The 14,167-nt window shown below is 32.5% G+C and overlaps 1 protein-coding gene across 2 annotated transcripts; it reads right to left on the reverse strand.

Moving 5' to 3' along the window:
• Positions 1–5,671: 5,671 nt before the first annotated feature.
• Positions 5,672–12,457, reverse strand: LOC124916508 (kinesin-like protein KIN-14F). Of its 2 annotated transcripts, none has more exons than XM_047457235.1 (21): positions 12,118–12,457; positions 11,788–11,954; positions 11,555–11,698; positions 11,216–11,473; positions 11,058–11,126; positions 10,795–10,863; positions 10,567–10,653; positions 10,042–10,128; positions 9,642–9,728; positions 9,389–9,520; positions 9,220–9,301; positions 9,038–9,133; positions 8,785–8,961; positions 8,611–8,717; positions 8,364–8,542; positions 7,848–8,009; positions 7,517–7,770; positions 7,266–7,429; positions 6,739–6,915; positions 6,178–6,524; positions 5,672–6,043 (listed from the first exon to the last, which is right to left on the reverse strand). In XM_047457235.1, exons 1-21 carry the CDS (start codon positions 12,230–12,232, stop codon positions 5,956–5,958), a joined length of 3,048 nt encoding a protein of 1,015 aa, XP_047313191.1. In that variant the 5' UTR covers positions 12,233–12,457; the 3' UTR covers positions 5,672–5,955. The 2 variants fall into 2 exon arrangements, with proteins under 2 accessions (XP_047313191.1, XP_047313190.1); XM_047457234.1 differs by having other exon boundaries at positions 11,058–11,132.
• Between the last annotated feature and the right edge of the window lie 1,710 nt (positions 12,458–14,167).

The raw sequence follows: 14,167 nt of genomic DNA on the forward strand, positions 1-14,167 counted from the left end.
AGACAAGACAATTAATTATAATATTCTAATAGAAGTGACGGAGTGGGAAAATATAATTTGGGATACTAGTAGAACAGTAGAACGGAGAATGACGAACGAGGAAAGGAACGGATTGGGGATAGGTTTTGGATTTTTTATTTTTTTTTTTAAATCAACTCAATTTTCATAATATAGTATTTAAGATGATTTTGATTCGTTGAGAACATGAGCACAAAAAAGTTTGGAAATAGAAGATCCAGACTGCCTAAAAAATAACCGCGTTAGTTTGTCCTTTGGAACTATTCATGACACACGAGATAGATTCAGCAATTATATGACTATTCATATATGAAATGTGTTCTTTGCTCAAATGAGAATGATTTGATTGCACATAATTTTGGAGGATGCCCTCATGTGAATACAATTTTGAACACCATGAATTTGCACAACTTCCGACGACTAGCATCACATCAAGGATTCGATGCTTGAAAAGGTCGAATATGGTACATTTCCCGTTATTGTCATCAAATGTTACTTCGGCATAACTCTGAACCCAAAAAACGTTAAGGGTGTGTTTGATAGCCCTGGAATTGGAATTGGAATTGGAATTGGAGGGTCCAATTCCAATTCTTATGTTTGTTAGACACTTTAATATTAAGAATTTGAATTAGAATTCCAATGGAATTCAATATAGTGTAATTTGATAGTTCTCAATTCCTATCTTTTTAAGTCGGAATTGTAATTCCAAATTAACACGTTTTTCATGTTTTTGACATGTTCAACACGTTTTTCACACATTAAATACGTTTTACACGTTTTTAACACGTTTTTTACACGTTTAACATATTTTCATATTTTGGCACATTTAACACGTTTTTGGCACGTTTAATACGTTTTTGGCACGTTTAACACGTTTTTGACACATTTAACACGTTTTTCACGTTCTTGACACGTCTAACACGTTTTTGACATGTTTAACATGATTTTCACATTTTTAACACGTTTAACACGTTTTTGGCACGTTTAACACGTTTTTGTCACGTTTAACACGTTTTGACACATTTAACACGTTTTTCACGTCCTTGACATGTTTAACACGTTTTTGACACATTTAACACGTTTTTCACGTCTTTGACACGTTTAACACGATTTTGACACGTTTAACATGATTTTCACGTTTTTAACACGTTTAACACGTTTTTGACACGTTTTACACGTTTTTTATGTTTTGGCACATTTTGCACGTTTTGACACGTTTAACAAGTTTTTCACATACTTAACACGTTTTGACGCGTTTAACACGTTTTCACGTTTTTGACACATGTAACACGTTTTGTTACGTTTTTGACATGTTTAACGCGTTTTCACGTTTTTGATACATTTAACACGTTTTTTTTACGTTTTGACACGTTTTTCACATTTTGGCACGTTTAACAAGTTTTTCACATATTTAACACGTTTAACACGTTTTCACGTTTTTGACACATTTAACACATTTTTTTACGTTTTTGACACGTTTACCACATTTTTGACACGTTTTGGCACGTTTAACAAGTTTTTCACATGTTTAACACGTTTTTGACTCGTTTAACACGTTTTCACGTTTTTGACACATTTAACACATTTTTTACGTTTTTGACACGTTTAACATGTTTTCACGTTTTTAACACATTTAACATTTTTTTACGTTTTTGACACGTTTAACACGTTTTTCACGTTTTGGCATGTTTAACACGTTTTTCACATGTTTGGAACGTTTAACACGTTTTTCACATGTTTGGAACGTTTAACACGTTTTTGACACATTTTCATGTTTTTAACACGTTTAAAACGTTTTTAACACGTTGACATGTTTCACATGTTTTTTACGTTTTTGACACGTTTGACACATTTTTAACACATTTAACACGTTTAAAACGTTTTAACACGTTTAACACGTGAAAAACGTAAAAAACCTGAAAAACGTGTTAAAACGTGTGAAAAACGTGAAAACGTGAAAAACGTGTGAAAACGTGTGAAAATGTGTGAAAACGTGAAAAACGTGTGAAAAACGTGAAAAACGTGTGAAAAACGTGTTAAAATGTGTTAAAATGTGTTAAAAACGTGAAAACGTTTGAAAACGTGAAAAACGTGAAAAACGTGAAAAACTTGTAAAACGTGTAAAACGTGAAAAACGTGTTAAAACGTGTGAAAAACGTGTGAACAACGTGAAAAACGTGTTGTAATGTGTGAAAAAACGTGAAAACGTATTAAAACGTGTAAAAATGTGAAAACGTGTGAAAACGTGAAAAACGTGAAAAATATGTGAAAAACGTGAAAAACGTTTGAAAAACGTGAAAAACGTTTTAAAACGTGCGAAAAACGTGAAAACGTGAAAAACGTGTGAAAACGTGTTAAAACGTGTAAAAAACGTGAAAACGTTTGAAAACGTGAAAAATGTGTGAAAACGTGTAAAAAACGTGAAAACGTGAAAAACGTGTTAAAACGTGTGAAAAACGTGAAAAAGTGAAAAACGTGTGAATAATGTGTGAAAAACGTGAATAACGTGTGAAAAACGTGAAAAATGTGTTGTAATGTGTGAAAAACGTGAAAATGTGTGAAAACGTGTAAAAAACGTGTGAAAACGTGAAAAACGTGAAAAACATGTAAAAAATGTGAAAAACGTTTGAAAACGTGAAAAACGTTTAAAAAACGTGAAAAACGTTTAAAAAACGTGAAAACGTGTTAAAACGTGTGAAAAACGTGAAAAATGTGTGAAAATATGATAAACGTGTAAAAAACGTGAAAAACTTGTGAAAATGTGAAAAAATGTCAAAAACGTATTAAACGTGCCAAAACGTCAAAACATATTTTAAAAGTTAACATTTTGAACCGATATTTTATTTTACAAACATTGGAATTAGAATTGAATTACAATTCTATCATTTTCCCAAATATAGGAATTGAAATTGAATTACAATTCTATCATTTTCCAAACATAGGATCTGAATTGTAATTCAATGCCAATTCCCCATCATCAAACACACCCTAAGAGTATTCTCTATAACTAGAAAAAATAAAGACCAATTTTGGTGAGAAATCGTTTCACATCCCAAATAATTGGGATATTGGTCATAAATGGGTATCAAATTTGTAGAAGTCACTCAAAATAACCAACTTTAAATTACATCAATCTTTTCCTTTTCTTTTATTTTTTTTTTATATATTTTTTATTGTTTCATTCTGGAAAGAATTGAGGTAAATACTTGTTTTAAGTCAATTTCAAAAATCATGTAATCTCCCTCCTTGAGCTATTTTTAATAAAAAGATCACATTATATTGTTTTAGAAGAAGAAAAAATTAATATCAAACTTTTCTAGAAAAATTCAATGAAGGAAGAAACATTTTGCACAAAAATTGATGGATATAATAAGATACCATTCTTAGTCAACCTAGTTTCTAATATTAAAAAAACAATATGATTAATAAGAAAATATAAGATATCATAATCTCATAATCATTAATTTCCCATTTTAACTATTATTATTTTAATATTTCAAGTTTTTGCATTAATTTCTTAACACAATTAACATCATCATCATCCACTTATAACAAGATTAAGAAAATTAAAACTATAATGAATTGTCATAAACTCTTAGGAAGAATACACAAGACCTCCAATATCAAGAAATGTGACATGACATTGAATCAAATGAATTATTTTTGAAGTCATGAATTACTTACATATATATATATTGACCAAGTGACCAACAAAAGGCAACAACAACAATTTGTGATTTCAAGCAATTGAATTGAATTTAATTTAATAACCAGGTAAGAACATACCATCATCATCCTTAAGTGGTCTACATCTCCACCCCATTAAAATCCTCCTATTACAAAGCTCTTTACCATTTCCCCATTCTTCATCTTCTCTCTCCTCCTCCTCCTCATCATCATCCACAGTTTCTTTCTCTGTCATCTTCTTCTTCTTCCCAATTGTTTTCACCCAATTCCTCCTTCTCTTCCTCCTCGAAAACACATGAAACGATCTCCTACCCTTTCTCTCTCTAACCAACCTCCCTCCACCACCACAGCCTCTCATCTGCTTCAACAGTTCCATCAAAGGAATGTACCTAGACGACGTCGTACCATCCAACGCCAGTGATAATTTATACATCAAGTATTCCAATGACTCGTCGTCGTTCTCTCCTTCTCCTCTCTCCTTTTTCTCCTCCGCGTCATCATCACGGTCGCTAACGTCATCCCGGCGACGAGAAGACGATTTCTTGAATCCGAATGAACTGTAGATGATGGAACTTATCTTGCGTGTAAGACGATGGATGGGTTTGATCCAAGATCTAGTTTTTTTCTTATAATTGTTGTTTGGTGTTGTTGCTGTTGTTGTTTGTCTTTGTTCGGATCCTTTGATCATGCGGAGGCGGTTCTTGGTGAATTGAATGGTGAGAGAAATTTTAAGATTGGGTTTAAGAATTGGAAATTTGGTTAAAGATGATAGATGGGAATAACATGCGATGTTTTTGTTGTTGGGTTTCGATTTTAGTATTCTGTTCATCATTGCTTCTTTCCATTTGAGTTTTGCAGCCATGGCGGAACAAAGAGATGGAAAATTGTAATAATTATAGAACAATATAGGAGAGAGAGAAAGAGAGTGAGTGAAATGTGTGGAAATTGTGGTGAATAATGAAAGGATGTTTTAAACTATTTTACTGTTTCAAAGGCTTTGTTATTTTACCGTTGGAAAACTGTTAAAATGATCTGTTATCTTACTGTTCTCTTCACCCATTACTTTCATTCATGTGTTTGTACTATATGTGTTTAATAAAAATTAAGTTTTAAATAATAAATTTGAAGTATCAAATTAGATAAAATATTTAAAATATTAAAATAATACTTAAAAAAATTATTTTAAGTCTACAGTTATATGATTTAAATAAATCAATTATAGAGCGCAAAAACTCGTAATAGTCATTGTTCGGTTTTTACATCCGGAATGTTAAAAATAGAATAATGATAAAGAGCAAACATTTGGTGTCGGAAATGATGTGACAGCACGTGATTTACTTAAAAAATGAATTTTTTTTATTAGATTTAAGTTCAATCACGTGTTGACACATCATTCTCGACCCTATTAATGCCACCAAATTACCGCTCCCTATCCTTACTCTTCAAACTAGCATTTAGCCCGTGCATTTGCACGAGTAATAATATAAAAAACTGTGAAAAAAATTACGGATAACATTTTTTATTTTATTTTTAACCGTTTTAAGTTTATGTATGGGTCAATCCACAATCCGACTCAAGTATCCATTTACTCAACATCATTATATATAATTAGTTAGTTAAAAAATTGAATTTATATTAATGTTAAAACGTCCTGCGTTCATCAAATTTAGTAGCCTAGTTGGTAAAAGGTTGTACTTATTTTTGTTAGGTTGCAAGTTCGAAACATACCTCTAACATTTTTAATTTTATTTTTAACCGTTTTAAATTTAAAAACGGGTAAACCCACAATTCGACCCAAGTATCCAAATTAACCACTTCTCTCGACCGGCAATCCGGACATTTTAAAAATTAAGCATCATTATATATATATATATTAAACAAATATACACTTAAACCAATAAGAACACTTGTTATTCCCTTTTTGAATTATGATTTTTTTTTTCATTTGGACATAAAAGAAGAGAAATATGGTTATAAGCCTATAACCTCTCCTGTGGGTTTATTGCTATTGGAGCACATTGACCAGTAACTGCCACCCAAATTGTGTCATAAGAAAAAACAAATGAAATACACACACTCACACTCTTTATCTTTTTTTCCTTAAGCCATATGTGTAATGTACAGAAAATCATTCACATGACCAAAGGAAACCAAATACAATTGAGAATATATATATATATACTCTTCCTTTCTTTTTATAATAATCACTCATTCCCATTCATATACAACAATGAATTACACACCCGATTCTCATTTCGCAGCCACTCCGGTTTTCCTCTTCCCTTCGGCACAAACCGATGTTTTTCGCAGCATCGCAGCTGGTGCAGAAGCTACACTCCTGGTTAATAACAACAAGCATAACAAATATATTATTTATATGTCAATTAAATCCATTTTCTAATCAAACATCACTTTTTTTTCTGTCATATATTCAAATCAATTATTGAGTAATAAAAGGTGAAACATATATACCTGTCTTGGCCCTTACTAGCTTGCTTTGTATTGGGTCTCTTGGCTTTAGGAGCAGAGAATTGTTGAGCTTTAGGAACAGAGAGATGAACTTTGAGTTGAAAAAGAGAAAGAGAATCAGTCTCAGAAGAATAGCTTGTTGCAGTGTCAACTTCATCAGAGTCATCTTCTCCCCCATGTTTCCCACTGGAAGAAGAAGAATCCTGCATTCTGATGTACTCTTCTTCCCAATTATCCAACCCACCATTTTGTTTGTTCACCATTGCCTTATCAACCCAAACACCATAACCCACCTCCTTCTCACATCTTACTACTACTGAATTTGACTTCAATGCCAAATGGTTTCTAACCTGCACCAAAATCATTCCAATTTCAAATAACCCAACTCATCATCATGTATTATACCCCTAAGGCCCTAAATAACTACTTCATTATTCAAATAACCCAAGATCAAACAGGGCCTAAATCATATCCATTCTCATGTTACTTATCTGGTATCCACTTGGATATAAAGTTGATGAACTGAGATTTTCATGGATTATGTTTCTTAGAGAGAAAGAGTACCTCTATGTTACCAACATCTTCCATCGGTTGCCTTGAAAGAGTACTTGAGGAACGAGAGATTGTAGGAGAAACAGAAGGCCTAGATTTTGGTCTCTCTGAGCTGCTACCAGATTTGGGTTGTTGATCATGCCCTGATTCTCCTTCACTCCTTGCCAAGGCTGCCTTCAGACTAGCAATCTGTAGAAACATAATCCATCATAAAAAAAATGGTAAGCTCTTTTGTCACTCAAGGAAACCATAATATTTGGCAAGACATCAATAGATAAAAAGTCACATGCTTAATCATAGAGAGAAAGCAATATTTGAAAGTTATACTTATTCAATTAACTCTATACATATTGGTTCTGAACGTCCATTGGGTTATTGGCACTGGCTGAATAGAGAAGCATCCCCTCATATTATTATGTGGCATACAATATGGAAACAGTTTAACAGAAGGATTTCTCAAGGAAAGTGGGTGGGGAATGGATCAATCAATTATCGTAATCTATTACTAAGTAAGGGGCAGGGGTTAAGAGTATACTGACCTGTTCCTTTAACTCCTTGACTTCTCCACCCTCTTTGTTAGCACGAGCAGCACCAAGCTCAATGGTAGAAACTCTTTCTGCAAATTTGAGTGTGCTTAGTGTTTCACCAATCGCATCTGGCTCTGGACTCATGTGAATAAACATGAGAGTCTTCGCTTGACCTCCTGAATTAAGTGGGAAGAAAAACGAGTTAGTTTCAATGATAAATCTAAAATTTTTATTACTAAAAGTTACAGTAGAAGATTGATTACCCAGTGAATCTTGGAGCAACTGTGTTAGCTTACTGTTTCTGTAAGGAACATGAGCATTTTTTTGGGCAAGGGAAGCTATTACATCACCTAAAGCAGCAAGAGATTTATTAATGTGCTGTGCCTCCTTTAACGCAGCTCCTACAACCTCAGATTTATCAACTCTTTCACTGCCAGCCAGATCAACCAGATGCATGCAACCATATATTACAGTTCCAGATGTCAATTCTCTTCCTTGAACATGAATCGTTAAGCAACTGGAAGCATATATGCGTTAGATAATGAATTGATAAAATTTCTTGAAACATAAACAAAGAAATGAGCAGTTAGCTACCTATGGGAACGACTACTACGGTCATTAATGGCTGTGGCACCCACTGCTCGATTTTTATGACCAAGGTTCATGAAAGTGATAACATCGTCTGTTGATGAAACTGGCATGCGGGTTGCATCTGGCACATTGTTTCCTTTTTGACCAGTGTTACGAATCTCTACTGTGCTTGATGGTCAAGTGAACAATACAAGCACAAAAAGAACATTATGGAAATAACACTGATTCCGAAGGTTATCCCTAAGCATCAAATCATTTTGTGGTTTTCTTTTTATAAGAGGTTAATTACTAAGGATAAACTGGACAAGTACATGCCAAATTGCAAACACTGGTTGCTTCTTGTGCGGTAATTATTTGGAAACTCTCAATCATGTTCTTTGTGAGTGTTCTTTCTCATTCTCTATATGGAGGAAACACTTGTTTTTTTTTTATGTTTCTTTGGGTTTAAATAAAATGGCATAAGTCGTTTATAAAAGAAAACTGGAAATAAGAAGACAGGTAAGATGAATAAAAGGATATTTTTTGTGGGAACCATCGGTTACTAGGAGATCTCGCACTTGTTCATTGTAGATTTCAATCATCTGAACAGAAACCTCATATGCAGTTGTATTCTTTCTCTGCTCAGTGATAAGAAACAAATCACTCAATGCCCTGTAGTTTACCCCAAGACCTTCCTCAGTAAGCTCATTTGGTCCAGTCTGTCAATGGGTGTTAATTTGTTAGTTAAGAAATTCATCCTATTATAAATAAATATCAAATCTCTTACCATTGTATACGTCTTTCCTGATCCAGTTTGGCCATATGCAAATATACAAACGTTATAGCCATCAAGAACGGACCTAATGAGAGGCTGAGTATCTGAGAATACCTCAGCTGCAAAAAGATGTAAAAAATGATTCTCCAAACTAAAATGAGAATGAAAGAAAATTTGATTACTAACCTTGGGATGCAGATGGACCAAACACTTTGTTAAAGGTAAATGATTTACGCCCTCCTTTTCCGTATTTTGGAGGAAAAAGAACAGTGATGTTTCCATCATCTATGTTATCCACAGATGTAACACCATTTGGTTGGCCAGGCATGAATGGTCGCACCCTGCAATAAACTCTAATATTTCCTACATATACAAGAAGGATGAATTTGTAGTTGCTCATCATTATTAAGTTTCTATAGACTCTAGAAGCTAATATTACCTTTGAGGTCTTGGATTTGGTTGTATAACTTGCGGTTTTCGTCAAGAACCTTTTGGTATGAAGAAGCAGCATGAGCTAGACGTTTCATGTGTTTACCTGTTGAATTTTTATTTTTATTTTCATGGCTATTTACATTTTTTTGTTTGAAAATATTTTTCATGATTATTTACTATTTAACATACCTAGATTGTTGACATCCTCTTGATATTTGGTTTGCAAAGACTGCATATCAACTTTTGTCATTTGAAGAGAGAGTTGTATTTTCTGCAGAATTTAGAACATTCATTTCTAATGAGTAGTCACTCGAGAAGTCAGGGAAATCTGTACATTAATAGAACATTTGATGTGTACCTGTACATCTCTTTGTTGTTGTTCTACTAGCAATTGTTGCTTCAAAACTAGGTCTTTTGATATTTTAATGCAATTATTATTCTTGGCCAAGCAATCCAAATTTAGGCTGTTGTCAACTGCTATATCTTCCTTCTTAATTACCAATGACAATAGGATATTTTTATTAAGTTTAGTATTAATCCATTAATAGAATTATAGGCAATTATACTAAAAGATAATTCAGAAGTGAATAAAATTTCAGACAGGAGGTTACCACAATTTCTTGGGAAGAAGATTGCAACATAGGCTGGCTGAGATTCAAATCAGAGATATATGTTTCTCCACAACTAGGCGACTTCACCTGTCGAATCACCAAGAAAAGGAATACTATTATTCTTGGCCAATCAATCCATTTTTTAACTTTTATCAACTGCTTTATATATCTTCTAAGTTAACTTATATGTTTCAATGCTGTATTATCATTAGATTAATTAAAAATCAATCAAATTATAAGTAAACATACTGTCAACTATACTAAATTCATATATCTTTTCCTTGATCTTTCTTTCATTTTTTGTCTTTTCATGCAATTATCTATTTCTCGGCATCAATTTTAATGAAATGCAATTTACAAAAACAGACTGTATAGTTGATTTAGTAAGAAGTAAAACTACCATGATTTGTTCTTCAGAAGATTGTAGTTTAAGCCGAGTTGTATTGGAATCAGAGACAGTTGTTTCTCTAGGAATAGATGATTTCACCTATCAAATCACCAAAACAAGGAATACAATTATTTTGGGGCAGACAATCTAAAATTCAAAACTTTTGTCAACTGCTTGATGTTCTTTCTTATTATCATGCTAATGGAGAATATTAGTAGGCCAAATTAGTAATCCATCAATATTACACTCAATCTTACTGAACTTTTTTTGGTATCTAAATTTTGGCAAAAGTGACAAAAATCAAACAGATATATTTGGGAAAAAAAAATTGATCTAATAGAATTTTGATAGCACAATAAAAAATAATTGACAATTTTCCACACATTTTTCACTATAAAAATGTTCAATCACACTTCTAATGTCAAATAAAACTAAAAACTTTCACTTTGTCAATTTTCATAAGTGATGATGATTGTTACAAAATACCACTTTCCAAAAAGATTATCTAAAGGTGAATAAACTTGCAGAGTAGATTACCACATTTTTTTCGAAAGAAGAGTGGCGAATAAGCTGCCTTATATTGGAATTAGAAAGACCTGTTTCTCTAGGAATAGATGATTTCACCTGTCAAATTTACCAGCAAGAGAAATACTTGTGAGATTGGCCAGAAGGTTTGCAATCAAGTAAAAAAATTCAAATGTACATCAAGATATCATTGGTGAAAAATGTGTACAGACAATTAATACAACAAATGTGTCTATATACCCGTTCTATTTGACTGATCAACCGATGCTCATACTCTTCCATGACTTTCCCAATCATATTCTCCACAATCTGTCACAAAAGAATTTAAAAGATTTCAACAATTGAAAACCTAAATGTAAATTTACATGCTTTCTGCGCAAGTCATAACAAGAATCCTCATTCACAAATATTTTGACAAGGGTTAAAATTATACATCCATAAAAAGTATATTATTCTCAAGATTGGATCAACTGAAGCAAATCTAAGAAAACATATAAACTTACAAGAGGGATCTCCTCAGGCTTCTTGTCCAAAAGTAGCTCAGAGACAAAATTGTGCAAAGAAGAGTTATCCTGCAACTTATCATGTGAAAAAGAGAACTGATTCAATTTACAGGAAAAAAACAGTTGATTCATGATAACTATAAGGAAATCTGGCTAACCATTTCATTGAGATCAAAATCAAGATAACCACATGCAGATTGTTCATTGTTCAAACTATCAACAGACTTCTCAGTCAACCAGTTTCTTGAGAAGGAATTCATAAACGGTTCTGAACCTTTACGTACAAGCTGTTTTGCAGAGCTAGTGAACTTAATGTTCCCCCCAAGCTTCAAGGATCTACTTCCAACATTCTGTTTCCGATCATTATAAGATTTTAAGGATAACACACAGTTCACGACCCTCGAAGTCATTCCACCCTGAAATTTATCAATTATCACGATGAATTATGATTCATCTCAACTACTCAACCCCCACAATATTATTCATCATCCACATACCAGTTCTAGATCAGAGGCTTCGAATGTTGGAAGACCCATTTCCTCCACATTTATGAGGAAATTCCTCGTGTTTTCAAAGTACTGGAATACAGAGAGAGCTGCCCCATCCGGAACAACAACACTATCTAATGGCGCCTCAACAACCTATATTTGCATTACGAAGATAAGAGAAATAATAGGGGGAAAATCGCAAAATCTGAAAGCAATAAACTAGTGTATAAATCAAAACGTACTTTAGGTATTGCACCAGGTGTAACCTTGTTGAGTACATTACAAAGGATTATACCACTCCGTAAGCCAATCCGAAACTCTTCTTCTGAAGGTTCTGCTGGCAAATCTTTACCGCCTACAACTCCTACAGTCTTTCTTAACCATCCAGCTGCTTCATATCTTCTTTGAGCTGAACGTAAACGAAACATTTCTAACTACATCAATATCAATATCAATATCATTATAATCAACAATCTAATTGTTGCATTGCAGTTCAGATGTTATATGATTTATTGACGATACAGTTAATGTCCAGATCAGTAAGGAGAAGATGAAAGGGAGAGAAAGCATACAATCTTCCTCTGTCTTCCTTGATGCCAAATCAATATCGCTGATCCGTTTTACAATCGGTTGGACCGAATCCTCGACAACAGAAGCCGCTGATGATGCAATCTCTTCCATTGCCATGAGAATTACAGATTTCTGATCGTAATTTACCTCTTCACCAGTCCGAAAGAAGAAGATCAAACAACTACTAACTGTTAATTCATTCAAATTCGCAGAAAACTTGAGCTAATCCAGGATAGAAACGGTAGTATGCACAGTTCTTCCTTTATACCGCAAAAGTTTCAAATAAGTAGAGATTATGAGAAAGCAATGAGAGTGTAAAGGTAAGAGAAAGAAGAAAGAAGAAAGAAGAAATAAATATTGTTTTCTCTCTTTCAAGCTCTCTCCTCTGCCATGGCTTCCTCTTCTTTTTCTCTCTCTTTCAACTTTCTCTTTCTGAGACTCTTTCTGTGCTATGCGACAAACATAAATCCGAAGCTCCTTCCGGACCTCTTGGCTTGGGAGGAGTCAATTGGTTTGTTCATACAGGTTGGGAAAAACAGTGTAAGTGACAAATTTGTATCATTTCCTGATTTTTCTATATATGGACTTTTTTTTTTTTTATTTAAACTAAATTATATTTGAAATTTGTTTAATAGTAATTATTATATTATATTAACCAAAAATTAATTGGAAGTAATTTGGGCATAACTAGGAACGAAAATAGGTGAAGTCAATCTCAAGTCAACTTGAGCTCGAACTCGACTCGATTAAGTATTTATTAACTTGACTCAAACGGATTTATAAATTTGAACTTTTGGCTCGATTAAGTATTTATTAACTTGACTCGAACGGATTTATAACTCTTGGTCAAAGTCGAACACAATTCAAATTTTGACCGAACAACTCACTAGTAATGACTTGACATTGCAAGAAAAAAAAATGATTTATATGATTATTATATTATTGTAATAATTTCTTTATAAAATATTTAAATTATTTTATTCAGAACTTTACATATAATCTTGTTTATTCTGCTATATAAAATTAGTATTAATTTTTCTTTCTTTCGGTTATTTATGGATTGATTCATTACTAAATATGCATTTGTTTTTTTTAAAATGTGAGCGTTAAAATATTTAAATATTGACTCTTTAGAACTTATTAAATTCTTATTTTACTTGCTTCATGGACCTTAACTTTAGGTTTTGTGAGGGACAATTTATTATTTCAAATCAATTTCTTTAGTTTGGAAATGAATTCATATTATGATGATTTTATGATAGACCATTCATTATTTGTTAGAGGAAAACATTCTTTTAAATATTGAGTTACATCTAAGATTTTACGTGGTTATTGAGAACTATAATTTATTATACACGATTCTAAGTAATTCAATATATAAACAAGTTTTCTTCATTCAATTATAATATTTTTTTTTGTTCTTGTTTCATCTTGTTTCCATTTGTACATCTTCTTATATTTATGTACTGTTTTTTTATATATCGAATAAGGATTATTATAAATTAAACAGAAAAAGATAAATTATCAACTATTTTCAAAAAAAAATCTTAAGTTGAAATATATACTAAAATTAAAAATATAGTTAAAAATAAAATAAGAGTGGAATTAAGGGCGTTATTGTCAATTCAATTCGTTCCTTTCCACAAGTTTCAAACTTTCCGCCGCTTTATATATTTTCAAACAGATTTGTTCAAAACCGAGCCTAACAGGCTTGGGAGGCGCGGGGTGTGGGACCGAACCTGAAGCCGGCCCAAAAGCAGCCGGCCGGTAATTCCCGCTTACTGGGTCCCACTCAGTTGGCCGTAAACTCCCGCCAAAAGGGATCATTCGATATAATAATTAAATTTCAAATAAAGAGTTTGACTATATTTTTTTCTATTAATGTTGAGATCATTATTAAATGTTAATAATTCTTGAAGATATTAATAACACATTTAGAAAACAATTGATAATAAAGTGTGTACAATTGTTATATACATATGTCTTTTTATTTGGATTATTATCCACAAAAATCATCAGATTTATAAAAAAAATAAAAATCATATCTGAATC

Source organism: Impatiens glandulifera, chromosome 9, assembly GCF_907164915.1.
Source record: "Impatiens glandulifera chromosome 9, dImpGla2.1, whole genome shotgun sequence".
Classification (NCBI taxonomy): Eukaryota; Viridiplantae; Streptophyta; class Magnoliopsida; order Ericales; family Balsaminaceae; genus Impatiens; species Impatiens glandulifera.